Source organism: Ambystoma mexicanum, chromosome 4q (genome assembly GCF_040938575.1).
Source record: "Ambystoma mexicanum isolate Mex_15411 chromosome 4q, UKY_AmexF1_1, whole genome shotgun sequence".
Lineage (NCBI taxonomy): Eukaryota > Metazoa > Chordata > Amphibia > Caudata > Ambystomatidae > Ambystoma > Ambystoma mexicanum.
Window position 1 is genome coordinate 1062850871 of NC_090928.1, and position 27698 is coordinate 1062878568.

At 47.1% G+C, this 27698-nt stretch overlaps 1 protein-coding gene across 2 annotated transcripts in view; it reads left to right on the top strand.

Moving 5' to 3' along the window:
- The window catches only part of BROX (BRO1 domain and CAAX motif containing), a 904523-nt gene extending 894784 nt beyond the window's left edge, over positions 1 to 9739 (top strand). For both annotated transcript variants that reach the window (XM_069608616.1, XM_069608615.1), the window contains one exon: positions 1884 to 9739. In XM_069608616.1, the coding sequence (XP_069464717.1) occupies positions 1884 to 1970 (87 nt within the window). In that variant the 3' untranslated portion in view covers positions 1971 to 9739. The remainder of the gene's footprint in view (positions 1 to 1883) is intronic.
- The last annotated feature ends 17959 nt before the right edge of the window (positions 9740 to 27698 follow it).

The window sequence follows — 27698 nt, forward strand, 5'->3', positions numbered from 1 at the left end:
GACAATGCCTTACATGGTATTAGGCTGATAAATAATAGTAATATGTAACCATCTGTAATGAAAAATTATACTCTGAGCTCCTTGCATAGTCTGTGTTCATTACACTGTGTGAAAAGTGGAGATGAAATTGTGTCAAACAGGATATGTAGGGAGATAAGGTCCAAATGTCTGTCCTCCTGTGTTCATTGACAGTCTGGCAACCTTCTGTTATGTTATTTTATTCATAAGACGCCAATGCCCGAAAACATCCAGGCACCATAGAAGAAGAAACCCTATCTAAGCCAGGTGGCAGGTCAAAGACTAAATGAACAGAAATGTCTTCAACTGTTTTCGAAAGCCCACGAAGTTGACTGTGTTATGTAGAAGGAGCCGGCAGGGCATTCCAAGCCTGCGCGGCCTGCACATGAAAAGCGCAACCGTTTCCGCCAGCTCTTTTAAAACGATCTACTTGCAGGAGGCAATCATTGGCTGACCAAAGTGGTCTTCTAGGGATATATAATCTCAGATTGTTCTTGAGATATATAGGTGTGTCACTGTAGACACATTTGTGACAAATGGTCAGAAGTTTGAATTGAATCCTGGCCGAGACTGGCAACCTGTGGAGAATCCTCCTGGCTGCTGATGTGGGCTCAAGGCGCTTCATTTGGAAAACAATGCGTACTGCAGAGTTTTGAATCTTCTGAAGTCTCTGAAGATCCACCTTCTTGGCTCCTCCCCAGAGGGCATTTCAATAGTCCACTCTTGGTAAAATATTGCAGCCCGGACCAATTTTATACGGTTTTCCTCTGAAACTAGAGGGGCCACTTGGCGGAGTACTTTCAGATGATAATTCGTGCTTTTTATGATTGCATCTACGTGGGCATTATTCTCCACATTGGCCTTCATATAAGTTCACAAAGTTTTGACTTTATGTACCACTGGAATCTGATTTCCATCAACCAGGAAGCTGCTGTACAGGGGTCCAGTTTCTCAAGCAGCCAACTATGCCAACAACAGCATGCTCAAATCAGCTATGAAGGGCCCCTCAGCCAGCAAATCAGCCCGCCAAGGAAGAGAGAATGACGGTGAAACAGAACAGCACATGCTCCAAAATAGAATGTGAAGTAAGTGAAATGATGATCTGGATAGCTTGTGGAACTGAAAAGCCTTTTAACAGCAACAGTCAAGAGTGGAAGAAAGGCGAGTTTGCCACTTTCACGAAAATGAGCAAAAGTTCCTGTTTTCATTATAAGCCGTATGTCAGTCCTTCATATGGTCCTTGCATTGAATTCCTGTTAAAAATCATTGGTAAAGCCGACAGTTTTGGCATTTCTGTAGGCCACAGGATAGTAATTTGTACTAACATAATGGTAATACCTGGCCATGAGATGGCAACAGCCATGGGTGTAATTTTAGGGGGGGGACAAGGGTATTTGTCCCACCCCAACTTTCGTGACACAACATTTTGTCCCCATTCATTTATCAAGGGCACCTTTTCTTTAGATGTCATATCCCCCCAAAATTTTCAGCAAATTTACTCCACTGGCAACAGCTGGAAAATGCAGTGAGTACTGGGGAATAAGACAGCAGTTAAATCCTACTGCGGTCGCTTTCAAGAAATTCTGCTTAGTTGAGCACATCAACAAATATAATAAGTGCAGGTCTCTTTCAATGAAACAATTGTTGCCTGTAATTGTTTTTGTATTGTATTTTATAATATTTCCTTGCAAAAATACATTTAAAAATAGTTGAAGCAGCGATGAACTCCATAGCAACTAACAGCCATACTATTTTTTTCTGCCGGAAGTATTACTTTCTGTAAAACGTTCAATGTTAATTAAACAAAAAAGTTACAGTAAGCCTTGATTGAGCTTTTTTAATATTTTTTAATTTTTTATTTACAGACTAAGCCAAAAAAAGAAGACGAAGTAAAACCGATGAAAGAAGCTGATATCAAACCTCAAAAGGACAGTGGTTGCCAGGTCTCTTGAAGGAAACAAACATGTCTATCTTCTTGCAGCCCTTTTAGAGAGACCGCCAACAACCCCTGGATTTGCAAAGACACTAAAGATCTAGTGATCTTAATGATACTGGATTGGAAGACCTACTCCTGCAAATTGGGCACTTAGTTGAGAAATATAATAAGGCTCCTATTGTACTGTACTTACCTGATTTTGTTTCTTCATTTTCTAAAAGGAAAATCACAGGTTTGGAGAAATCAGATCAGCTGCAACCTACACAGATTCAGGATGGCTCTCTGCATATCTGATTTGTCCACCCAGAACAGTTTTTTTTATAAGCTCTGAAGTGAGACTAGATTGCAAAGGATTTATACTGGTGATGGGAACACTGGAACTGCGGGACTGTCACGCGTTTAGATTAGTATATCTAGTGCCCTGCTGCATGTGGCCTGGTCTGCTTGGGACTGTGCCCCACTGTCCCTTTCTGGGATTAGACTTGCGCTTTTGAGATCTGTCACATTCACGCTAGACACTGTGTAGATGTCGAGAGAGAGTTCTCTCATAAAAGCTTGCGAGATCTTGTTTGTGTGAGCATTAACAGGTATTTATTAGATTTGCTGACACGTGTTTCGACCTTATAGGTCATTTCCAAGGCAAGATGGGTTAGGTAGGGATTGTTATACGTCTCAAGATCAGGAAGGGGAAGGCCCCCTATATTGATATCTGGTGGGTATCCACATTAGCGGCGGATGTCAAGCCTGATTGCGTCTCATTCGAGTCTTCTCAGTGGATCACACTGCTTACACGCTTTTATGAGATAACTCTCTCCCGACATCTACACAGTATCTAGCGCGAATGCAACAGGTCTCAAAACCGCAAATAGATTACAAAGGATGCTGCAATCGTATGACGATTGCTTTTGCTTTCATTGTACCTATCCACAGAGGCCGCACCTCACCGTGATTAACTCCCACACACCCTTTCTCCTTACTGAAACAGGTTGTGTGTTTCTTGCTTTCTCCTAACAGCGTCTTAGTCACTGTTCGCTGGGGGATACTGAACTACTATGCAATTGACCCCACATGAAACATAATGTCTTAACCATTTTAATAGTGCATTGCATGTGCTCTGAATTTTCCAGAGACCATACTAAGCTTTTAAATTAAAGTGCTAATGTGGACAGTACCTGCCTTAACCTTCTATCTGTGTGTGTGGTACTGAATCATTAAATCTTACACTCCAAAACTATGTATCTCCATCGAGATCTTCTCGTTTTCCAAAAATACATACATTGCATTAACCATAATAAACACAAAGGTATTCATTCCTTACCTGCCATAACAATGTAGCAGTCTTTTTGTATAGGGATGTAGGGTGATATGAACAGCTTCGCCAATATGCATAGTGTATTGTGTATATTTATATTTTGACTGACATTTTTGTCGATTTCCAGAATTGCTTTTCCACCACATCAGGCATTTCAAACTGCAAAATATTTTCAGGTTTCCTTCCCCTATATTTTTCATTTTTACACAAGGTTTTTATTTTCTTAGCAGGTACTACTAAATGAAACTGTCACAATAATGTAATTTGATTACAAGGAATTCCTGAAAACGGATATTGAATGTGAGAATGAACTAAAGTTTAAACTGAGTCTTTCCTCCATCATTAGCATACAAAAAGCCTTGAGACACAGAGAATACACCTCAAATATGTTTTAAAAAGGCCTCATTATTTGCATTTCATTATCAGTCTAAAATATCTGATGAATGTGTGCCCTGCCAAAAGAGATAAACCAATGAAATCCTACCATTCTTAGAGGAAGTTTTGATGTTCTCTTTTATTTTGCTCATGTTCCACAGCTTTCCTGTGTTAAGGCAACCTACTTTCAGTGAAAGACCAAATATGCATATTGTGATGGTAATCTGTTTTTTCTTTTAGGATGTCTTTGTAGTAAGAAGGGGCCTGGGTGCAATTTGCAAAATGTTGTAAATGGCTTCTGACAAATGTAATTTGCATTTCCACCCTTGCTAAAACACTGGAATTATGGATGTCTTTGGAATTAATATCAGAGGATTAATTCATTATGCGGTTAGGTTGAGCTATAACATTCATCTGTTCTCATATTGTATGTATCACGCACTATTGTAAAGTTCACAAGCCTCTATGTGAAATGTATTTCCATAGACATTTTTCAGTTTTCATTTATTGAAACAAATTATTACAGCAAATTGGGGCATATCATATTCTGTCTATCGTTTGCTCTTCTTAAATATATAATCCCTGACTTTTTCATGTTTGTTCACAGTGAGTAATGCTACAACTAAGAAATACTTCTCTCCGTTATAGGATGTGGACAATTATTTATTATCTCATTGACTGAAGTAGCTCAGATAGAAGGACCTGCCTGATCCATGGAGCTAATTTATAATGCACTCATGCACCTTAGACCTGCTTAATCTCTTGCCCTGTGATATGGCAAGCCATACATCTAGTAGGATCTCGGACCTCCCCACAGCCAAGCTTTTCTAACAACACCCCCAAACACACAATGTTAAGAATACAAAGCCCAAATCTTTGCACTTCGACAGCCAACCATTACTGAACCATGTGACTGTTTCTGTTTCCTGGTCGCCTTCAAGTCTGATTGTTACTAGTGCAACTAACTACGATGGTCTTTCTATTAATGGCACAGAGGCAAGTATTATGCACTTCTCTTTTTTCACAAATTATATTTAATTAGAACCTGCATTGATTAAGCAAAACAAGAACAAATTGATAGATTAAGCTCATTGTAACAGTGAATAACAAGTTTAACAGTTTCAAAAATCAAGTTTACCCATTGTTAACTGTGTAAGTCTCAATACAAACCTCCACCCTTGCCCCCCACCCCACACTCCCTTTTGACATATTTTCAATTTTTCCCTCCATCTCTGGTACATTTCCCAGAGTAGTTTTGAAAATGTCCTATTCATTTCACATATTCAGACCCAAAGTAGTCCCAGGCTTGACCACTGTATCCCCCACCTCCTCTACATCTTCTCCACCCCACTCCAACCCTGGTCTTATTCTGAGAATCCTAGTGTACGCAGCCATTGTGCACAGTGCATTCTCATCCTGTCATTTGATGAATATCTTATAAAAGGGGCCCCAAATGCTGTAAAACTTAACTTCAGTCCTTTAATTGTCTTAGAGATCCTTTCCATTGCTAAAATGTTCCAAACCCTTACCATCGGGAGGGTCTCTTTTACCCCATTGCTTGAAAATACACCCATCTTGCAGCAAGCAGAAAAATGTAAAGCTGACATGTCAATCTCATTCCCGTCATCAGTTACAGCCAACACCAGTAGCAAAGGGTCATTTGGTAGGGGGAATTCAACATTTCTTTTAAGCATGGAAAATCTTGTTTGGGACATCCACATAGTACACAAATGTTTCTTCCTTTATCTGCCATTCCCTCCAGCATGTTTCCGGTCTACATCTATCCTTTGCATGCCATCGTATTGGTGTGTAGTGCCATTGGTATGGAGTCTTCTATTGTATTTACGCAAGCTGTACACTACTAATGTATTTATGGATCCCCTTCCAAGATTCATTCCATCTATATTCATTGACTGTTGTTCCTATATCCACTCCTCACTTTACTCTCTGTTTATCTGACTCCAATGTGCGGCATGCTTGCAGGAGTTTATACATTTTTAATATTTGTACTTTCCCACAGTTGGAGTAAAGGGCTCGTTTTTCAAATTCCCTAAGAAGCCTAGCAGCCCGCTAATGTTCAAACCTATCCTTCTCCTGCACCCCACCTTGCATACCTCAGATAACTTGATGCTCCCCCCTTGGAACATGTCTCCTACTTGCATAAAGCCTTCTTACTTCTAGGAGATAAAATTCTCTGCTTGCAATCCCGGTGTAGACTCCAATTAGTGATGGGGTTGACTGACAATGACCAGGCTCTCCCGTTTCATCTCAAATATGTTTGAGACCAAATCCTAGTTCCAGCTACTGCCTGTTCCATATAAAGCCATTACCGATCAGACTTCAGTCTCGCCCATTCAATATTTGCTCTGGGCTGCGCCAAAATATATCCTTTATTGGTGTATGGCAACCAACCCCTCCTGGGATCTTGAGCACATGAATGTTTGCCTATTACATCCGAGTTTTGACCCTTTCCAGACAAAGTGAAAAATACTATGTTGTCTAATTTGCAGATCTTAGGGTTTGTGTATTGGAAGAGCCTGGAATAGATAAAGGGCTGGTCAGGATGTTCATTTTAATCGGAACTATGCAACCTAACGAAGTAAGTGATGGTCCTTTCCACTTCTTTAAGCCCTGTATATTACTAGCCATCAGCCTCGGGCAGTTTGCTTTATAATAAGAGGTGTATTTGGATGTCATTATAGTCCAATGCCTAAGTATTTAATGGACCTAGACTCGCACTTATATGGCTATCTCTCTTGCACTAGATTCACTGTTGCCTCGGGGACCAAAATTTCAGATTTTGTTTCATTCACTTTAAAACCAGAAATCTTTGGGAAGCCCTTAATCTCCTGAGTTAGCTTGTCCAACGAGTTGGGTACGTTTGTCAGTGTTAGCATTATATTATCTGCAAAAATCCACATTTTGTGGAGGTCCTTCGCAAGGGACTCTAGAAATGTGACCATTCTCTCTCACTTTCACTTTCGCAGCAAATGCTTCTGGGCTCCGTTAGTGAGCCAGACTACAGCTTTTGTCTTACAGTAAAAGTAAGGGGGTATCTTTGTTCTCCTTTCCCCTTGGTGAAGCTACCATATCCGGCACATGATACGCTGGCCCTTGCTGCGATTCCATTTTCTCTCAGGAATCCGGAATCGGTCAGAGGAAAGGTTTGGTTGTCGCTGAGCGTTCAGGTTCAGTTTAGAGGAAAGGACTATGCAATAGTCCCTTCATAAATAGGGGACTGAGGTTTACTTAATTTTAAGTATTCGGAGAGGCTGTCCATGCTGCTTCTATAAACTTCCCTTTCAAGTGGCTTCAGGATGTCTGGGGGCAAAGATAAACTTGTAAATACCTCCTTCATAAACACTCAGAATGCTGTAGGCTCTGCAGAATGGCAGACCAATTTACCAACATTTATTCACAATACTGTGTCTCAGGCATGGGAATGCATTGTAATTGTGAATTTTGGAGTAGCCATTAAGTAATCGAGGGAGAAGATGCTATGTTTGACGACGTAGGCACTCCCATATCCAGTGATAATCTCACGGCACAAAAAGATGATTTTTTAAAATGCCTTTTCCCACTCATTTATATGCAACATTATCACATAGAACTGGAACTCCCTCAGTACTACGTAAAGTTGCTCAAAAACGGCACCATGTACAGATTAGGGGGTGCACTTTCTTTTATGGATTCCAAGTACAGCATCCCCAATACTGCTGTATTGTCGTAAATGTCTTTGTTGGGTGATCTCAGTACACAACTTGGTCTCTGTTGTGTGGGCGGGGGGCGGACAGAAAACATAGAAGGAGGCAAAACTATCGGCTCTAAGCTCGTCAGGTGGAGAATGGTGCAACCCATCCATGGCTGATGCACATTCCCCACCCTTGGATTTCCCTAACTGCCCCTGCCAACTGGGTTGACCTAATGGGATGACCTGACCCTTCAACCTCTGGGGATAGGGGGAAGCTGATTACATGGTGGAGCTCATGTTTGACTCCTCTCGGCTCTGGCAATCAAATTCCACAGAATGGTATGTACTGCCTCGCATAAGGAGGTTTTCCTGCCAGTACGATCTTTGGAGAAATCTGGATAGGAGCTCAAGGAGCAAGATAAAAGCAGAATGTCCCAAACCCATAATTTCCAGCAAACAGCATAATGTCTCTCATGTTAATCCCAAATTGGGTATATTTTATTCCTGAAATGTGACATTTCCAAAGGAGTAGACAGAGCTTGGGCCGCTTGTCAAGATAATCTTCTAAATTAAGTGAGGCCAATTCTTAAAACATTACACAGGCCAGAAGAAGCTAGGGCTGGGTCCAGACGTCTCATCGCTTCTGCGAATTCCAATGCCTCCATAGTGAAAGAGTCCAATAAGTGGATTCTGATGAAAATCAGCTAAACGCTAGTGGGCCTGGCAGGTGCCTAGACCCAGGGGGATTCGGAGGAGGTTTTGTTTGGCAAGGGTTCATATAAGGGGATTGGGAATGGTTGTACACATGCAATACCTTGACTAGAGTCCAACCTTTGTTAAGAAAGATGTTTCATCCCCAGGTTGTTACGTGGGCAAGGAGTTGTTCCATAAGCCGCTTCCAGGCCACAAGACGTGGTGGTGATTTTAGGCTCTTACAGCAAGGTTTTTGTAACCCCCAGACCGTCCACCAACAACCACGGTCTAGGTCCAAATTGTTTTTCTGAGGGAGGTCAGCGAGGGATAGGATCCAGATGGGAGATCGAAGGCACCTCATATGGTTAGTCGTATTTTCCCTGTTTCACTGTCACACATTCCAGTAGCGGGAAGGAGTCCGTATTTTTTTAGAAATTGGTTGGACGTTTCCAGGGATCCCTTGGTGTTAGTGATGGTCAGGGGCTATCGCATCGTTTCTTGGCATGGCTCTTCAGAGTTCTCCCCCAACCCCACTCAGGTTGGCTCAGGCACCAAGAATTACAGCAGAAGATCAGGCAATTGCTACAAAAGAGCTCTATGCCCAACAACTTAATTAGCAACATCTTTCTGGTTCGGAAGAAGGATCTTTCTTTCCATCCAGATCTTAATCTCTGTTCCCTCAATCAATATATACTTTATCAGAATTTTAAGATGGAGAAAGTTGCGTTGTTGAGGCCAGGCCTATTTTACAATTCTAATAGCATTTAACACAGGCATTTTATGTGTTTCTAGTGGCGCTGTCAGCTATTTCAGTTTTCTTCATTGCCCTTCAGGTTATCCTCAGCACCTTTGTGTTTTTGTGTCAGATTATTGCGACCAGTCATCAGTTTTTTAGCGACTCAGATGTTTCAGGATTTTTATCTACCAAGGCAATATACTAATCTTGGCCCAGATTCCAGCAGTGGTGCAAAAAGCATCTTGAGACGAGTCAGATTATTGATGGGTCTCGGTTTTCTTAACAACTGGAAGAATTCAGAAGTTCAGCCCTCCTAGCACCTCCAGTTTCTCGGGTTTATATTAGATTGCACTTTGTCAACCCTTCGGCTTCCTAAAGCAAAGATTTGCAACGTAAATTGACGATTTGTCTTATTTCTGTCCACCAATAGCCAGGATTATGGGCCTTTGCTTGGCATCAGTCCATCCATCTTTCCAGCACCCCGCCCCCCGCTTAACAGAGAAGAGAAGTGCATAATAGGAACCTACATGCCAAGTACTTTGAAGTGGCTAACATTTGGCTTCTAGAGCTTTCCAAAAAACCTAAATAACTAAATGTCCCCTCTGTGTACATTTACTAGGGCAATAAAAGTTCATCCCTAGCAGGCTATATGGCATTTGCTGGGTCTCGATTGGATCCTCTCAGCCTAAGGCCATCTCCTTCTATCTTACTTATACTCGAAGGATAGGTCATGCCAACAAACCATATCCACCAAATTCTGTCTGATAACCAGCATCTTGTGTACCGTTCTGCGCCTTGTGTCATTTTCTCCGCTCCCCTGCCCAATGTCCTGGAACAATTTGCAAACCCCAAATTAAGAAACCTAGGTTATGGCAAATGAGTGAATTGATGAGCGTTACTCGGATGATTAGTATGTTGCTGTGCTTTTCTTTAACGCAATGCTAGTAATCCAAAGTAATAAATTATTCACATCTTCTAGTTGTGTCAGTCACTCCAAAAAAAATTTCTTTAAAGGCTATTGGGTATGGTGTACTTCATACTGCAAGTTAAAGAATTGTAAATATTCACAGAAAGCTCCTTTTATTTTTCTATTCAATCAAAATATTCAATAGACAAAATGCTAACGTGCTATCCTTCTTTGTTTTCTCAATAACATGTATATATTGTTTATTGACATGTGAAAAATAAAAATTCGTAATAACATATTAACTATATCTATATTTATACTTAGAGAGGTGCATCCATGCTATTTCCTGTGGCAGTGTGTACAGAAAATGATTTAAAAAACAGAGAAAAGAGTATGGCAGCAAAAAAACAGCTGTGTTTCATAGACAGCAGTTCATATATTGGGTTGGTATTAGCAAGAGGTGCCAGATGGAGAGTACCTGGCACTGAAGTTCTTCTTTGCAGTGCTATCTCCAACTTGCCCGTCTTCACCAAAGTCACTAAGGATGCCATATGGAACATATCCTGGCCAACCCATGGACATCTATTTCTTACCCTGTAGAAACCCCAAATAACCACAGCTAAGGTAATTCTGATTACATGCCCATTCGTTACCTAGGAGTGCCTTTTTTCCGACTGTGGGACAAGAATACAACTTGTGCAAATTGTGATGGTGGTTTTTATGTGAATTGGACATATGCCCATTAGGAAAGAACAGAGATCTCTAATTGACATCACCAAGGCCATAATTGGAAGTCTGGTGACATGTGTCATCAGAATACCTGCAGTAATTACCCCTAGAGGGTCATTTTAAATACTGTGGATTGCAAAATAGCAGTGGATCCCGTAGGAATTGTAGGGAAGGCATGGTATCACAAGTATGACACTGACACAATGGGCCTCATTACACGGACGGCGGTAAGGGTTAACGGTCACCGTTAATGGCAACGGTGACCGTTAACCCTTACTGCCGTACTACGAGGTCCCTTTGCGGGTTGGAGGAATTAACGCCTGCTTCTTGCAGGCGTTAAGTACCAACCCGCTAAGGTACCTCGGAGCTAATTACGGCACCGCAAAATTGCGGTGCCGTAATTAGCGCCTTCCCCATTCCCATAGAGCCCTATGGGGCAGAAATGGGAATGGGGAAGGGCAATGGCGGAAGGGGGATTTACCGCCCCTCCAACCTTGGAATGGGGCGGTAAATCCCCTTTCCGCCAAGGCGGTGCCGGTAATTTACCGGCATGGTCCAGGGTGCTAATAGCACCCTGGATTACCGCCTTCCGTGTAATGAGGCCCAATGGGTACAATTTGTAAAACCTTTATTGAAATGGTTGGGGTTGGAAAAACTCCTATTCTGCCATATAACTAAGATGGGAATAGTTTCAACCTTCAAATAAGAAATAACGCAGTCCTAGTGGAGTCTGTCAAATCAAAATGGCCTATGCTAACAAAACCTAATGCCAATGCCTGCCTTATCTCTTGTAGGAAAACGTGTAAAAAGGAGAAATGTATGCAAAAGTAAAACATCAGTGTTCAAATGAATAAATGCGGTTGAACTAGCTCTTCTCCCCACGTTAGACCTCACAGAGTAAGGCTGTCCCTGTAGGCAGGATGACACACTCTGGCTTGTTATCCAGCACAATAAACTATTCAAAAACCTGGATCGAGACCCCTTGGCCTTCCACGTTAGTCTCTTTTCCTGATTTCAAAAATAATGTTTCAACCAAAATGTTCACAAAGGTGCCCCTCTGTCGGGCTCAGACCTTTCACCACACAGTTCTCGTAGGTCCCCCTCTGCTGGGCTCAGACCTCTCACGATAAAGTTCAACACAAACGTGCTAGGGGGCTCCGTTCCCCAAGCTTATTTCACTTCGGGTCTTCCCCTGGAGGGATCGGACCACTTTCAGATGTCGAAGGCTTTCGAATGTGTGTGGCTTACTTTTCATACCACTGCAGGACCACTTTGACTCAAAATGTACAGTTCAACTTTCACTCTCCCCTTCTCTCGGAGTTAAACTTCTTTATATCACTTTTGCTGTATCTTTGCTTTATCGCTTCGAACAATTTACTTTTCACAGAGACTTTCGCCAGACCACTCGTTGTTTTGTATCGCTGAACCCGCAGTTGCCTTTTACTTCAAAGTTCATTCACAGGTCTGCTTTTCCTCGCGTCTCATTCACACGCGTGCAGCCTTCATTTGTGATAAAACGTTGCTATTTCAAACTTTAACACACACCACTTGGCAACTCACTGGCTGTGTGTGTCTCGTCTTTGTTTTGCTATTTCCAATTCACGAGTCAAGGTTAGTACCACAGGCTTAGCCTTACCTCTCCAACTCTGCCATTCACCCAGGAGGGTCCCTGGCGTCCTTGAAACACAATTCATTTTTCACTTGTGGGATCTGGCCTTCTCCACTTGTCTTTCGCAGCCTGTCGGAGGCAACAACCTCCCGTAGGGAACTCTTGGCGTTTCTGACCTGCTGCCCTCGTCCCTTGGTCCATCGCTCTGCTCCAGTAGGTTTGCTTTCATCCTGGAAGCCCTGCTCGTACTTGTGTTCTGCCTTGCTCAAAGTGTGTCTTTGGATTCTGCCTTTTATTCGTATGAGGAGAGCTAATTGGCATCCGGTGTATGCACTTAGAATTAAGTGCCTCACCCGATTAGCGGGACATGGCCAGTACGGTGTGTGAAAGTTAACGTGGTTACCCTCTTCCTCTGCCCCGTGTTTGTGTAAAAAGGGGGGATTGGGACTTCAGAGCATCCTAAAACATAGGATGGGTTGGATAAACAAAATGGGGGGTAATACTGTGTCCCACCATCGGCTGTCTCACCCCGACTCGCCGAAGACCCCTCACCAAGGTGATCCTCCTGCACTGGTCCACCCCCAGGGTCTGGATCCAAAGGCGATGACCGTGCCCTGGCCACCTGAGAGAGAGATCCCCGGGGACTAGCAGGCGAGACACCCTCTGGTTTCTCACAGAATCCTTTAGAAAATGCCACCTACAAAGTGTAATTTGCAGCCGGCATTTATTTTTTTACGAAATGGAGAGTAAAAGGTGTTTTTGCCTGCTTTTACTCTTCACAATTACAATCTGCTTTGTAAATTGTATACAGGGTACCTAATGGGACGTAAGTGCCAACCTAAAATGACCCCCTTAGTGTCTTAGATTATAGACCCCGCCCACCCCCCTTAGTGTTTTAGATTATAACTTCCGCTGCTGCAGGTAAAGACGTGGCAAATTAATGGTATTTCACAAATCAAGCTACCGTATTTTAGAAACACTACATGTATTGGTTTTGTAATATTTTTTTTAATGCCTTTCCATCCATGTTTAATGGATGTGCATGCATATGGGACGGCAGCTGCTTGCACCACTGCTGATGAATATGGGATGGTAGCAGTTCACATAACTTCTGTTCCATGTGGAAAAATGCAGAGAATTGTCTGTACCGGTTGTTCTATCTATTGCTCATCAAGGCAGTGAGCATATGGGACTCCTAAATGCCCATATTGCCACTCCTGTCAGAATTTTTATTAGGGAATTTAAACAAACTGGGCAACTGAAATGGATAGGGTTCTTCTCAACTGCACCATATTGGGAGAGGGAAAGAAAGTGGTGTAGGGACATGAAAGCCTCGGCTCTTGCATGAGGCTGATATACGGCTTGACAACAGTCCTTAGCAACCTTGAGGAATGCAGGGCAGCCTCATAGAGAGGATTCTCCCAGCAGCACTGGGTTCACATGTCAATAAAAGGAGTTCAAATAGACACCTCTGAGGTGTCTTTAAACTCCACGGCACACGTTTCCCCTTTACAAACCTAGCATTTCTTAGACTGCAGCACCACTTTTCTAGTCTAATGAAAGTTTAAGAAAACTTTCTTAAATTAAAAAAGGGCCAGTCTTTAAAGAAATGCGCGCAAAGCCACGTTTCCCCCACAACAGACGATTTTAGCAACTGTTGCTGCTAAAAAGTACATCTCCCCTCCGATACTTCCAACCACTTCAGAATGGTGGTGCTGGAAACTGGTGGGGAAATGTTGTATTCCAACCTTAAACGTGCAGCTAAATGGAAATATTGCACCACTAAGATGAGATCCTCTGTGAATCTGTTTCTTTGCTTCTCATGTCGTGTGTACAGTGTTCACGCAGTCCGTCATTAACTGCAGGTTCCCTTACCATCATGACATCGCTGATGTAACTCGTCAAGCCAAGACTATACCCAAACACATGCTACTATTGTTGAGTGACTGACATCTCTGGTCCAAGGCACCACATTGTCTGTTAGAGCTGCAAGCTAGCTCATAGAGAGATGCAGGCTCTCTGACTAAAGGCCCTGAAAAGGAAAGGTGTCCAGGGTGGTTTAGACAACTGCCCTGAGGGTCTTCTCAGGCAGGACAGTTACAGGTCCAATTTTGCCTTTGCTCTGGTTCTAGGCGGGGACAGTCGGGCATTGAATATTCCCTAAAAGCTCAAGGTGGCTGTGCCCTACCATGTGCCGACCACCAAGGGAAAGTAACTAGGTTATTTGCTCCACACTACCCCAGGGGTCCATCATCCACTAGGCTGGAGAGGCACCCGAGCCCCTCCCTGGTGATCTGTAAAACCAGGCAGGGGACTTTCACACACTCGTCTTTTGCATATTTTTGTTGAATATGTTGAAGGTATGTGCTAACGTACCCCTTCACTTAAAGGACAAAAACATTTTTAAGATGTTACATAGGGGGAATATTTTTACAACATTTCTTCCTTGCAGTATTATGATTCAGAATCCACCCACCTAACCATGAAGTATGTACAGCATGTGCATTCCTGGAATATTGTATGCTGTAAGTACCTCACACCAAATATACCAATAAGAAGGCCGTTGGAAAAAACAGACAGTCATTCAACTACTGCCTGTTATTACAAAAACGGTGTCAAAGATGGCTCAAAGAACACTCCCAGAGAAGGTTCAAGAAGAAGCACCAATTGTCTGCTGTTCTTGTCATTCCTGTTTGCTTCTTCCTAGGTGGTTATGGATTGTCTACCCAAATGATGACCTCTTCACTACTCGTGCTCTCATGTTTGAACATGGTGGAATGTCTAAGTGGGAAGGAAAAAGTAAAACTTTTAAAAAAGACAGTGCTGCAAAAAATAAAGTTTAAATGAAATAAAAGTCAAACAAAAAATACACAAACTGAACAAATCACAGGACAAAGGGAAATAGGATTAGGGGAAAAGTGGGTAAAAAGGATAAGGAATTTAAAAGGGAATGTGCCAAAAGTTTTTGCATCCAAAAGTTCTCAGATCACCTTTCACTAGCAAGTACAGAAAGCAATGATAAATTTGAAGTTCTTTTTTGTGGGTGTGGCCATGTAGTTATGGTTAAGTTGCTGTTTCCATAGGAAGAGCACTTTTTGGGCGGCTTATAACTTCGCTCCCCCTGGACGAATCCTCACCAAACTTTGCAAAAAAAGTATATGGCCCACTCTAAATTGTTTTGACATTTGTGATGTCATCTTTGATGTCCTGGGTGTTAGTCTTAGCAGTGCACGGTGGTGGCGCGAGTTATGGTTGCTTAGCTTACCATAACCCTAATTGGCAGCACTACACCATGAAACCACTGCACAACACAAATGAAGAGACCAGGCCAAGTGTCAGCATGTGCACGGAATACAGCCATCTGCTCTATACAACACGCACATTCACCGGCACTAGAGCTTTGAAGCAGCATTGTATTGCGGACTGTCTTCTACTTAAAAAGGGGCACTGCTTACAGATACCAGAGACTATAATGCGAAGAACTTGGACCCTCACACAAACTGGAACTTTGATCATGGTGGACCCACTCCAGAGAAAGGGCAGAATTTGGATCCCTCTCCCCCTTATATATGTGTTCTGATGTGTGAAACACCTCCTGGGCAGGAACAGATTGGCTGCAAAACCAGAAAGGCAGAGCCAATGAAGGCAGAAGGAGGAGGCTATAATAGGAAACAGGAATTTGTAGAGAGCTCGTGAGACGTCAGAAGAGGAGGATGTTTCTGACCAAGAGGGTTTGATGTCATTTCGACACCAGTAATTACTTTGAAGTAATTTACTTCAAAGTAATTACTTCAAAATGTTACTTTGATTTTTTTTTATTGGGGGGTGATTGTGGAGACAGTGTGGTGGAGAAGAAGTGGTGTAAAGGTGGGGACAGTCACATGGTGTAAACTAAGCACAGGGTCTCTTTAAGGGGCCCAATCCCTACACCCAGGAAGAGGAGTCCATGTAGAAACCGAGAAATCATGCTCTCCCCAACCCCCAGGCACAGTGCTTTCACTTCTACTGATACCCATTATGCTGGAGCTACTGGCCCTTTAAGGGAATCAAGCATCAGTGCTCAGGCACATAGGTATGCTTGGCTTCCCTCACACGGGTGCAGGAATGCCGTCCACCGGGGAAAATGGGGGAACATGGAAGGGAAACTCGCCAGTCAACCAGCCATCCATCACGCAAGCACAGCAAGTCACACCATTGACAACAGATGAACAAGTTACTCTCTTACCTGCTAACGTTCTTTTCGATGGGATGGTCCGACGACGTATTCCATATCTATGACAGTAATCACCACAGCTGTGCTGCTTCAGAAAATCTTTTCGCGTCTGCGTTGATGACGTCGATAAGCTGTCCTCGAGGACCTCCTCCGACTGGCCGTCACCAGATGTTATAAGTAGGACGCACGATGCCCGTAGCCTCAGTTGTAGTTTTTTCCCAGAACGTGTGGCACCAATCTTCTGCCAGCATGACCACAGAAAGCCTTGCAGAAACGTAAGCTGCAATTGCATAAGAAATTCTGTAGCGGGGTAGGCATGGAGGGAGCGATATGGAATACGTCGCCGGACCATCCCATCGAAAGAACGTTACCAGGTAAGAGATTAACTTGTTCTTCGAGGGGATTGGGTCCTCCAACATATTCCATATCTATGACAGACTCCCAAAGCAGTACCAAGGTAAGGAGGAGGGAAAAGAATTTACAATATACGAATTTAGAATGCCCAATCAAATTGCAGAGTAAAGGACCGCCAAAGGCCAGATTCTGCCCCCGAATAGAATCGAGGGAGTAGTGACGTACAAAAGTATGTACCGAAGCCCAGGTGGCTGCATCACAGATGTCACAAATGGGAACACCCCTCTGCAGGGCAGTAGAAGCAGCCATACCCCTGGTAGAATGGGCCCGTAAGCCTACCAGAGGGTCCTTACCCGCCAAGCGATAACATTCGGAAATTGCCAAGATGATCCATCGAGACAATGTCTGCTTAGTAACAGCTTGTCCCAAACGCCTTCCAGCGTAACCACTAAAGAGTTGATCGTCCACTCTGACCCGGGACATGCGGGAAATGTAGAAGCTTAAAGCTCTCCTACGATCCAGCCTATGGAGCCTCTCCTCTTCCTTACCAGGATGTGGAGGAGGATAAAATGCCGGAAGAATAACCTTCTGGCATAAATGAAATTCCGACACCACCTTCGGAAGAAAGGAAGGACGAACTCTAAGGACAACCCTGTCCTTATGAAACACAGTGAAGGGTGGCTTAACTGAAAGTGCCTGTAACTCACTCACTCTGCGAGCGGAAGTGACCGCAACTAAAAACACAGTTTTAAGTGTTACCAGTCTCAAAGGACAAGAATGCAAAGGCTCAAAGGGAGCACCCATTAGAAACTTGAGAACAAGGTTCGGATCCCAACCGGGCACCTGGAAAGGTGACGGAGGGAACACATTAGTGAGCCCTTTCAGAAACTGAGAAATGAAAGGGATTTTAAAATAAGAACACTCCTCAGACGAGTGCTTAAACATAGACAGCGCTGCCAGGTAACCTTTAATGGTACCCACTTGTAGGCCCTTTTGGGCCAAAGAAAGCAAAAAAAGACAGAACGACAGGAATGTCACATGAAAGAGGATCGACATTCGGAACCCTGCACCAGTCGCAGAACTTCCTCCAACGGTACAGGGACTTTGTTGCCGGCCGTCTGGCCGAAAGCAACACCTCCATCACGTCTTCAGGGAGGTCCCAATCCTTATACCTCAACCTTTCAGAAGCCAAGCGTGAAGGTTGAGGGATCTGACCTCTGGATGGAGAACCTGACCCCCCTCCCGTGAGAGCAGATTGTCTTGGTAGGGAAGACGACATGGAGGGCAGATGGACAAGTCCAGAAGGTCCGGGTACCACGTCCTCCGGGCCCATGCCGGAGCAATGAGGATCATCCGGGAACCGAACCTCCGTAACCTCCTCAGCACTTGCGGAATGACGGGGACTGGAGGAAACGTGTACAGCAGCGGGAAGGACCACTCCACCACGAACGCGCCCCCTAAGGCTCCGTTTGGAGGAAATTCCAGCGAGCAGAACCTTTCGCACTTCTGGTTGACACTGGAGGCAAAGAGATCCACTTGAGGGGTCCCCCAAAGGGCAAAGATCTCCAGGAGAATCTCCTGAGCCAGCTCCCACTCGTGAGAGATTGTGCTCTGCCTGCTCAGAGCGTCCACCGTCTCGTTTTCGTCTCCGGCCAGGTGAACTGCTGATATCGAAATTTCCTGCTGGATGGCCCAGAACCAGAGCTGCATCACCTCCCTGCACAGAGGAAGTGACCCTGCCCCCCTCTTTTTGTTGAGGTAGTGCATGGCCACAGTATTGTCCGTCAGAATCAGGACATTCTTTCCTTGCACAGTCTGCAGAAAAGCCTTCAGGGCAAGCCTGATGGCCCTCAGCTACAACAGATTGATATGGAGTCTGGACTCCGATGGAGACCAACGACCGCTGACTGTCAACTCATTGGCATGAGCTCCCCATCCCGTGAGGGATGCGTCCGTCACGATCGTCACCTCCGGCCATGGTAGCCAAAAAGGAGCCCCCTTCATCAGATTGCCTTTGACGGCCCACCACAGAAGGTCCTGGGCAACTGAGGACGGCACCTGAACAGGGTCCGACATCCTGCCGGAGGACTGAGACCACTGGAGCTTGAGTGCCCATTGCAAAGATCTCATCCGCAACCTGGCCTCTGGCACCAGAAGAATGCAGGATGCCATGAGGCCGAGCAATCTCAAGAACTCAAACGCAGGGAGACTCTGGCCATTTTGGAACTTGTGCACCATCTGCTGAATGTAATGAGCCCTCACCTGGGGAGGAAAACACTACCCCAGGGACATGTCGAGCACTGCTCCGATGTACTGGAGCCACTGAGTTGGCATCAAGTGGGACTTCTTTAAGTTGAGGGAGAAGCCCAGCCTGTGAAGGGAGTGGCAGGTGATGGACAGATGATCCAGGACTTGCTCGGGAGAGCGCGCCCTGGTCAACCAATCGTCCAGGTAGGGGTAGACGTGAATCCCCCCTTTCCTGAGATACGCTGCCACCACCACCATGAGCTTGGTGAAAACCCTCGGGGCGGAGGTCAATCCGAACGGCAGTACCCGAAACTGAAAATGCGAGTCGCCAACCGCGACCCTCGGGTACTTCTTGTGCTTGGGATGGATCGGCACATGAAAATAAGCGTCCTTGAGGTCGAGAGACACCAACCAGTCCTGAAGTTGAAGGGCCTGGAGTACTTGAGAGAGAGTAACCATCTTGAACTTGTCCTTCCAGAGGAGTTCGTTCAAACCACGCAAGTCCATGATGGGACTCAATCCCCCCGTCTTTCTTCGAAATCAAAAAAATAAGGGGAATACCATCTCTTGTTCCTCTCCGCTACAGACACCAGTTCTATGGCGCCTTTCTCCAGCAGGGATTGAATTTCCTGCGCAATGAGCTGATCCGGAGTCTTCAAAGAGAGATTCCCTGGTGGATTGTCGTGAGGCCTCTGCCGGAAAGGAAGACAGCAGCCGTGGGCTATGATCTCCAGAACCCACACATCTGAAGTAATGGCACGCCATTCTACAAGATGCTGCGCCAGCCTTCCCCCAACCGGTGAAGCATGGGCCTCATGACTGAGCAGAAGCGGCTGCAGCGTTGCCTGAGGGCAAAGAGGCAACTGCTCGCGCGGCCTTGGCACCTTGAGTACCTTGTTTTCCACCTCTGGCACTCCTACGGTTGCCCCTTTGACTTGCAGCTCCTCTCGCTTTATTAAAGGATGAGTAATAACGAAAGGATCCTCCCCTCCACCGCTGTCCCCTAGGACAAAAAGGCAGAGGTTGCTGGACTGCAGCGCCCAACGACTTCGCTGCAGCTTTGGAGGTCTGCAACCTCTCAAGGCTCTCGTCAGCCTTGCTGCCAAAAAGATGTTCACCATCAAAGGGCATGTTGAGGAGCCTGGCTTGCACATCAGGAGGAAACCCCGACTTCCTCAACCACGCAAACCTGCGTATCACGGTGCTCACCGCCATGGACCGGCTGACAGTCTGCCATGTCCAAACCCGACTGAACGGACTCGCACATGGCATCCTTGCCATCCTGAATAATAGCAAGAAAACCATCCCGTTCGTCCCCTTCGGTAATATGTTCAGCCGCTAATGAAATACAGTTCCACAGAGTGTGCGTGAAACGGCACATACGGAGTTGGCCGCCTGAAGAGCCATACCCCCTGAAAGAAACACTTTCTTCGCCCAGCCATCAAAACGCTTGTCGTCCCTATCCGGAGGGATGGTAGGATACGACGCCTGCTTTGCTGGGGCCGTAGCCGCCTGCACCACCAAACTCTCCGGAGTGGGGTGCGTGGTCAAGTAGCAGGGGTCACTACTGGCTGGGCAGTATTTTCACGGCAAAGACTTGCCCACTGCCGGGAGACTCTCCGGAGCAGTCCAAGCCGCTGCCACCCTTCTTTGCAGAGCCATATGGAATGGCAGTACCGGGTCAGTGGGTGGACCTTGGTCGAGGATATCCGTTAGGTCATCCTGCACAAAGTCAACTGGGGGTGCCGATCACCCCAAGTAGTCCGTGACCCTCGACATAGGGCGCTGGTACGATGACTCGGCACGGGTGCCAGGCTCAGGCCTACAGAACTACAGAGGTGTCCAGACCACTGGCGTCATGCAACCCTCTTCCACCTCGGAAATATACTCCATAGGCTGGAAAGGGGGCAAAGAATACGGGAGAAAGACATGTTTTGCCTTGGCAAGAGCCTTTCTAGGGGGTTCCCCCGTGCCACGGGGTACCTCCGACACCACAGCCTCGAAAGGGGACGAGGGCGTCGAGTGAATCGACGTCGAGCGTGACGCCCACAACATCGACTGCTTCGACACAGGCCTCGAGGGTGGAGCCCCCGAGCGTGTCCTTCGACAGCCTGGGTGCTGATGGCGTCGACGACTTCCTCAGAGGCGGAGCCTCGAGAGTCCGTCGACGACCTCCGGCGCCACCGGCGTCGACGTCATCTTCGAAGACTTCACAGGTGCACACGGGCTCAAGCGCGTCGAGGACCAGGACCTGGAACAGGCATGACTGGAACGATTCCCCTTGTCTGAGCGGGACCTCTCCCGCAAATCGTGCCGACCACCCGAGCCCGAAGGTGTATGAGCGTACCAGTATGGTCACGACCGACCCCTCTCAGAGGCGCGGACAGACCGGAGCCCTGCGATTCAAGAATCGCCAACATTTTCTTCCCGAAGGAAGCCCATTCCTCTGGAGAGGAACGCTTGGTGGGATAAGAAACCTGCCGACGGGCGGAGTCCTCGGACGAGGAAGGCAACCGATGACGGCGCTTCCGGCAGTGCCTCGTAGAGGCAGAGGAGTGCCGCGACCCACTCCGGGACCGAGACCCCCTAGACTTACGACTACGATGCGGAGAGTCGCCCCTCGAATCATCCGTCGAAAGCCCAGTGGACCTCGCCTTCCGGGGCTTGGACACCTTACCGACTGACAGCAGCTTCTTACATTCCCGCAAGGCCTTGGACGTAAGCGACTGGCAGTCGACACAATCATCCGTGTCGTGGGCCTCCCCGAGGCACCAGAGGCAGGCGTTGTGCGAGTCCGTCACTGACATCTTGGACCCGCAGTCCCCACACTTCTTGAAGCCCGGACGCGGGGTGGAAGAAGAGGAAGACATCCCGACAATACTTTACAAACGAACAGGTTCAAAGAACCGAAAGAACAGAAACTCCAAAGAGTCGAGGCGCGCCGAGATCTCCGAAGCGAACACGTTCGTGGAAAAAACAGAACTGAGGCTACGGGCGTCGTGCGTCCTACTTATAACATCTGGTGACGTCAGCCGTCAGAGGAGGTCCTCGAGGACGGCGTATCGACGTCATCGACGCAGGACGCAGACGCTGAAAGATTTTCTGAAGCAGCACAGCTGTGGCGATTACTGTCATAGATATAGAATACATCGGAGGACCCAATCCCCTCGAAAGGCTCTGCCTGTCAGGGTAGGACGTGACCGAGAAGGGATTAGTGTGAAGGGGTGTCACTGTAAAAGACCACTCTGACTCCTGATGTACGTCCACAGATGTTTATTCTTTTAACAACACAGACAGGATGGCTAGTGGATAAAGTCAGGAATTATGGGTCAACCGTATTTTGGGTAATTTGGCACTAGGGCCATACCGTTCTCTTGACTGCACCAGCCTTTTCCTCCTCCCTAACCCAAGAGACCCTAGCAGGATTAGCTGTAGGGTTCTGGGAAACCTAGCTGTCATTTTACTTGCCTAGATTACTGGGGTTTCTCTGAGTCAGTAGCTTCTGGTCTCCCTAGGGGTCTGAACATTCCCTGACCCAATCCCGCGGCGTGTTCTAAAGGAGTTAGGGATGGTGTCACTTTCCACCCAGTTCCACTGATTCGTCACTCATGCACACTCTCACCTGTCCCTCTCCTACACTGGGTTCCATGATGTTCTTCTCCCGACCACACTGCTATCCCTCCGATGTTACACGCTACCTTCCTACCTCCACACTTTGATGTTCCTTCTCTTCCTGCTTCTCAATTCCTCCACTTACTACTACCACTTCCTCTGATGTACCGCTCTTCCCTACCTCCCTCTATACTTCTACACCTCCTCTTAACTGTCTCTCTGCTGCTACTACCACCTCTCCTCTTCTGCCACTACTCCTACTCCACTACCACCTCTCGCTACACCAACTCCTCCTTGGCCACTACTTCTTACTACTATGACTAACTCTCCCTCCCACTACTATTCCACTATTACTCCACTACTCCTTTTATTAATACCCCATCTTCCAGTAACAACTACTACTACTACCACCTCCTACTCTACTCCTACTACACTCACTCCCACGTACAAACACTCCTAACCTACCTTTTAAATAGTCCACCCCTTCCCTGGATTGGACAACTTACCCTGAACAATCAATTTACCTTGCTCCAGGGGGTATGAGAGGTGAGGGCGTAGGGTAGCTCCTAAAGGCTTTAATGTCCTGTCTCCCTTTCCATGGGGTGTCGCTGTGTCCTTAGAATGGCTGATATAGAGGCCCAGGGGGAACTGCAGATCTCTTTCTTTAAGGTCTTTTAAATGGTAAAATCCCTAGTGGGTTAATGGGAGTTTCTCATGTATGACCTCCCTGGAGGCCTTAGTTAAATAAGGAGTATCACTGATGGGTTAGTGGTAGTTGTTCCATAAGTGAGGGCTTTAGCAGCTGAAGTCCGCTGGAGCTGCACTACACTTTACATTGCAACTGTGGATTGCCACCCCACTGCAGCGTTTCGGTTTCCGTCTCTGCCTCATCTCCTCTTCCCGCCCACATCACTTGCTTGTGTGGTGTCCCACAGGCTGCTATGGCGTTGGGCCAACCCGTGCAACCAGATCATCTTGCTACCCTGTTGTGGCAGTCCAGGTTAGGCATCTGCTTCGCCAGCTGTGTCCGGGCTGGTGGGGAGTGCGCCTCCTGCTCCCTGTTGCAGCGTGGCCTTTAGATCAGGTAAGTCGGGATGGGAGGGGTCTGCATGCTCCGGTTCTGACACTCGCCTCGGTGTTGCAGTTTGGGCCCCCTCCCACTTGACAGGGCCTACACAGACCCTGTCACATTAGGCACCCCCCAGTCCCACATCAGAACTTTGAGCCATCCTCTGGGATGGGGCATATTAGTTCATACCTACATCAGCTTCCTGAAGAGAGACACCCTTATTCCCTCATTCAACAACAGTGAAGCAGAAATGCAGAACCGGGCATTGCAGTCAAACTACCAATGGGGATGGATAGGCCAATTCCAAATCCCACAGCAGAGCTGTATGCCTTCCCCGGGGGCCAAGCCCAACAGCCCAGCCCAGCTGACGCACATACATTTGCTTTCACCAGAGAAAGGCTGGGAAGAGGCTGAAGCCCTATAAAAAGCCATTAGGCTTAGTCTGAGGTTGAAGCTGTTGAGGTAGGTCCTTTCCAAAACACCTCCTGTATTCATCTCCACCACCTACCTCAACAGCTTCAACCTCCGACTGAGTCTAATGCTTTTTATAGGGCTTCAGCCTCTTCCCAGCCTTTCTCTTGTGAAAGCAAATGTATGTGTGTCAGCTGGGATGGGCTGTTGGGCTTGGAGAGTCCCAGAGGGCTGGGCCAAACTGGAGCCTAGGAGCTGGAGGCATGCCCAGGAAGAGCAAACTGAAGATCCAACAGAGATGGGAATGTTGGTAATGAGTGTGGGAGTCATGTCCAAAGAGAGTAAGGGTTAGCTGGGAGGGTGAGGTGCTCAATCGGGTCCAATAGGTGATAGCGGCTAAGGGCCCCCTTAGGCAAAGGGCGGCTCCCTCCTTTGCGGCTCCCGGTGTGTCTGCAGGTGTCCGCAGGGGATGCCAGGGCCATTCCACCGCTTCATCTTGTGAGCTCCACCTGCTCCCCCGGCCCACCCCACCCCTACCTGTTCACTTCCTCGCAGTGTGGCTACACTTCTTTGTGTTCTGAATTTGTGGTAAACTAGGGTTTTTCTCCCTCTGCAGGATTTTCAAACTTAGGTGGCCTCTCCACTGTGTACCTGATACCCCTTACTGTGTCCACCGTGTTCCGAATTTGTGGTAAACTAGGGTTTTTCTCCCTCTGCAGGATTTTCAAACTTAGGTGGCCTCTCCACTGTGTACCTGATACCCCTTACTGTGTTCACCGTGTTCCGAATTTGTGGTAAACTAGGGTTTTCTCCCTCTGCAGGATTTTCAAACTTAGGTGGCCTCTCCACTGTGTACCTGATACCCCTTACTGTGTTCACCGTGTTCCGAATTTGTGGTAAACTAGGGTTTTCTCCCTCTGCAGGATTTTCAAACTTAGGTGGCCTCTCCACTGTGTACCTGATACCCCTTACTGTGTTCACCGTGTTCCGAATTTGTGGTAAACTAGGGTTTTTCTCCCTCTGCAGGATTTTCAAACTTAGGTGGCCTCTCCACTGTGTACCTGATACCCCTTACTGTGTTCACCGTGTTCCAAATTTGTGGTAAACTAGGGTTTTTCTCCCTCTGCAGGATTTTCAAACTTAGGTGGCCTCTCCACTGTGTACCTGATACCCCTTACTGTGTTCACCGTGTTCTGAATTTGTGGTAAACTAGGGTTTTCTCCCTCTGCAGGATTTTCAAACTTTGGTGGCCTCTCCACTGTGTACTTGATACCCCTTACTGTGTTCTGAATTTGTGGTAAACGAACGCCTGCCGCTCTCTTCCTATCCACTTGCGCTTGTCCTGTCTTCCCCCACCCACTCCCTCCTATTCTATGGTGCTCTCTATCTCACCAATCTTTTCTAACTGCTTCTCCATTGACTATCCTGCTCTCCTCACTAAATCTGGTAGGAAAAAGTTTAAAAAGGACATCCTGGTCTCCAACCCAGGCCTCCCTATCGCTGACACCTACACTAGTGCCTCCTCCAAGGAAACTCTCACTGACATCCTCTTTTTCGTGCCTTCTCCTGACCTATGGACCCTTCATATGGTCTCTGTGCTCTCTCCTTTCTCCTCTTCCCCCATTAATGGTGGCACCCGTTGGGATGTCCTCTTGGCTTCCTTCCACTCCTCTAAGGCCATCATTAATGTCTATGCTAATGGGACCGTCTTGGTCCAAGGCCCTCAGGCCAACCTTCACCTCTTCGATAGACGCTTCCCACGCCTCATCAACTTCCTCTCCTCTCCTGCTGTGCCCCCTCCTCTGTCCTCGACTAACTTGCCTCTTCCCTCCCTCCCCACCCCCTCTCATGCTCCTTCACCTCCGCAGGGCGTACCTCTGATCTGTACCCCTCCCCGGAAGTCCTTCAAAGATGGCAAACTTCTCCACATTGCCACTCTTAACTCTCGCTCTGCCGTCAAACATTCCTCTGATATCTGCCGCCTTCTTGAGGAACTTGACCTTGACGTACTCGGTCTCACTGAGACATGGTTCACGGCCAGCTCTGTCACCAGCTTTGACACACTCCTACCCGACGGTTACAAGATCCTCTCTGTGCCCAGGCCCAACCGTGCGGGGGGAGGTGTGGCCCTTATCTTCCCTGAGTGGATTCCTGCCACTGTTACTCCCATGCAGACCTACTCCTCTTTTGAATGTCTTGTCTAACGACTCTCTCTCTCTCTTAGCCATTCCCTTACCGTGGCTACTATCTATCGGCCACCTGGTCAAATTTCCTCCTTCCTCTCCGAGTGGGCGGACCTCTCCTCCTCACTCCTGTCCTCAACCACTCAACTCCTCTTTCTTGGAGACTTCAACATCCACCTGGATGCCTCCTGTCCCCCCTCTGGACTCTTTCGCAACCTCTGCGACTCTCTCTCACTCTCTATTCTCCCGTCTGGGCCGACTCATTCTGCAGGGCACACTCTTGATGCCCTGATCTCCTCTGACCTTCCCCTCTCTGTCCCTCTCTCCACTCCTCTCTCCTGGAGTGATCACTTTCTCCTCTCCTCCCAACTCACCCTCCCTACCCCACAGGCAAAGCCACCCCCATCACTGCCACCTTCCTTCTCGGTCATCCGACCCATGAAGCGCGTGTCAGTTGAGGCTTTCGCTGCCACCTTCTTGCCCCCTCCTCCCCCTTCGGCTGACTCCCACCCTGACACAGCCCTCTCCACTCCGCTATATCTGATACTCTTGATATCCTTGCCCCTGTCATGAGAATCCGCCTGAAGCCCAAAGCCAAATGTAACTCCTGGTATGACTCGGATCTCGTCACCCTTAAGCGCAAGTGCAGGGTGGCAGAGAGGAAATGGCGTGCTTCATGTTCATCCTCTGACAAACTGGCCTGTCGCCTGCTCCAAAGGCAATACCGGCTCTCCGTTCTCACCAAGAAGAGAGCCCTTATCCAAGCCCGCATCTCTGCGGCATCTAACAATTCGGCCGAACTCTTTAAAATCTACAAGGAGCTGGCCAACCCTGCTGCAGTCTCTACCTCTCCTGTCCCCTCCCAGGCCCTCTGCACGGCACTGGCCTCTCACTTCATTTCAAAAACTCAGGACATCCTGTCCTCACTCTCCTCCTATAACCTCCCCCCCTCTATTCCCTGCCCTTCCTCTGGCTCTTCTGCAGCCACCCCTCCTCTCTCCTTCTCTTCCTTTCCCCTTTTTTCTGCTGACGAGGTTTCAAAACAAGTCCGATCTATGAAAGTCTCATCAAAACAGGTCCACCCCTGTTCCTCCAAAACTATCAAGGACCACATTGACTCCTTGGCTCCTGCCCTTGCTGACTTCTGCAATCACTCCTTCGCCTCTGGAGTCTTCCCAACCCCTCTCAAGCACTCCCTTGTGCACCCCATTCTTAAGAAACCCTCTTCCGACCCTTCCTGCCCAGCTAACTATCGCCCAACCTCTATCACTCCCTTCCTGGACAAGCTCCTGGAGAAACTGGCCATCTCCCAGCTTAATCTCCATGCTGAATGTGTTGGTAGTCTTCATGACCATCAGTCTGGCTTCAGAGCTGCCAGAAGCACGGAAACTGCTCTCCTGAACATCCGTGAGGACCTGCTCTCGAACCTTGACTCTAACATTCCATGTGTTCTCATTTTGCTTGATCTCTCTTCTGCCTTTGATACTGTCAACCATACCATCCTGCTCAACCGTCTCCGTGATAACCTCGGTATCACTGGTCAGGCTCTGGCGTGGCTGACCTCTTTCCTCTCAAATCGACCCTCCCAGGTCCAACTGGGGTC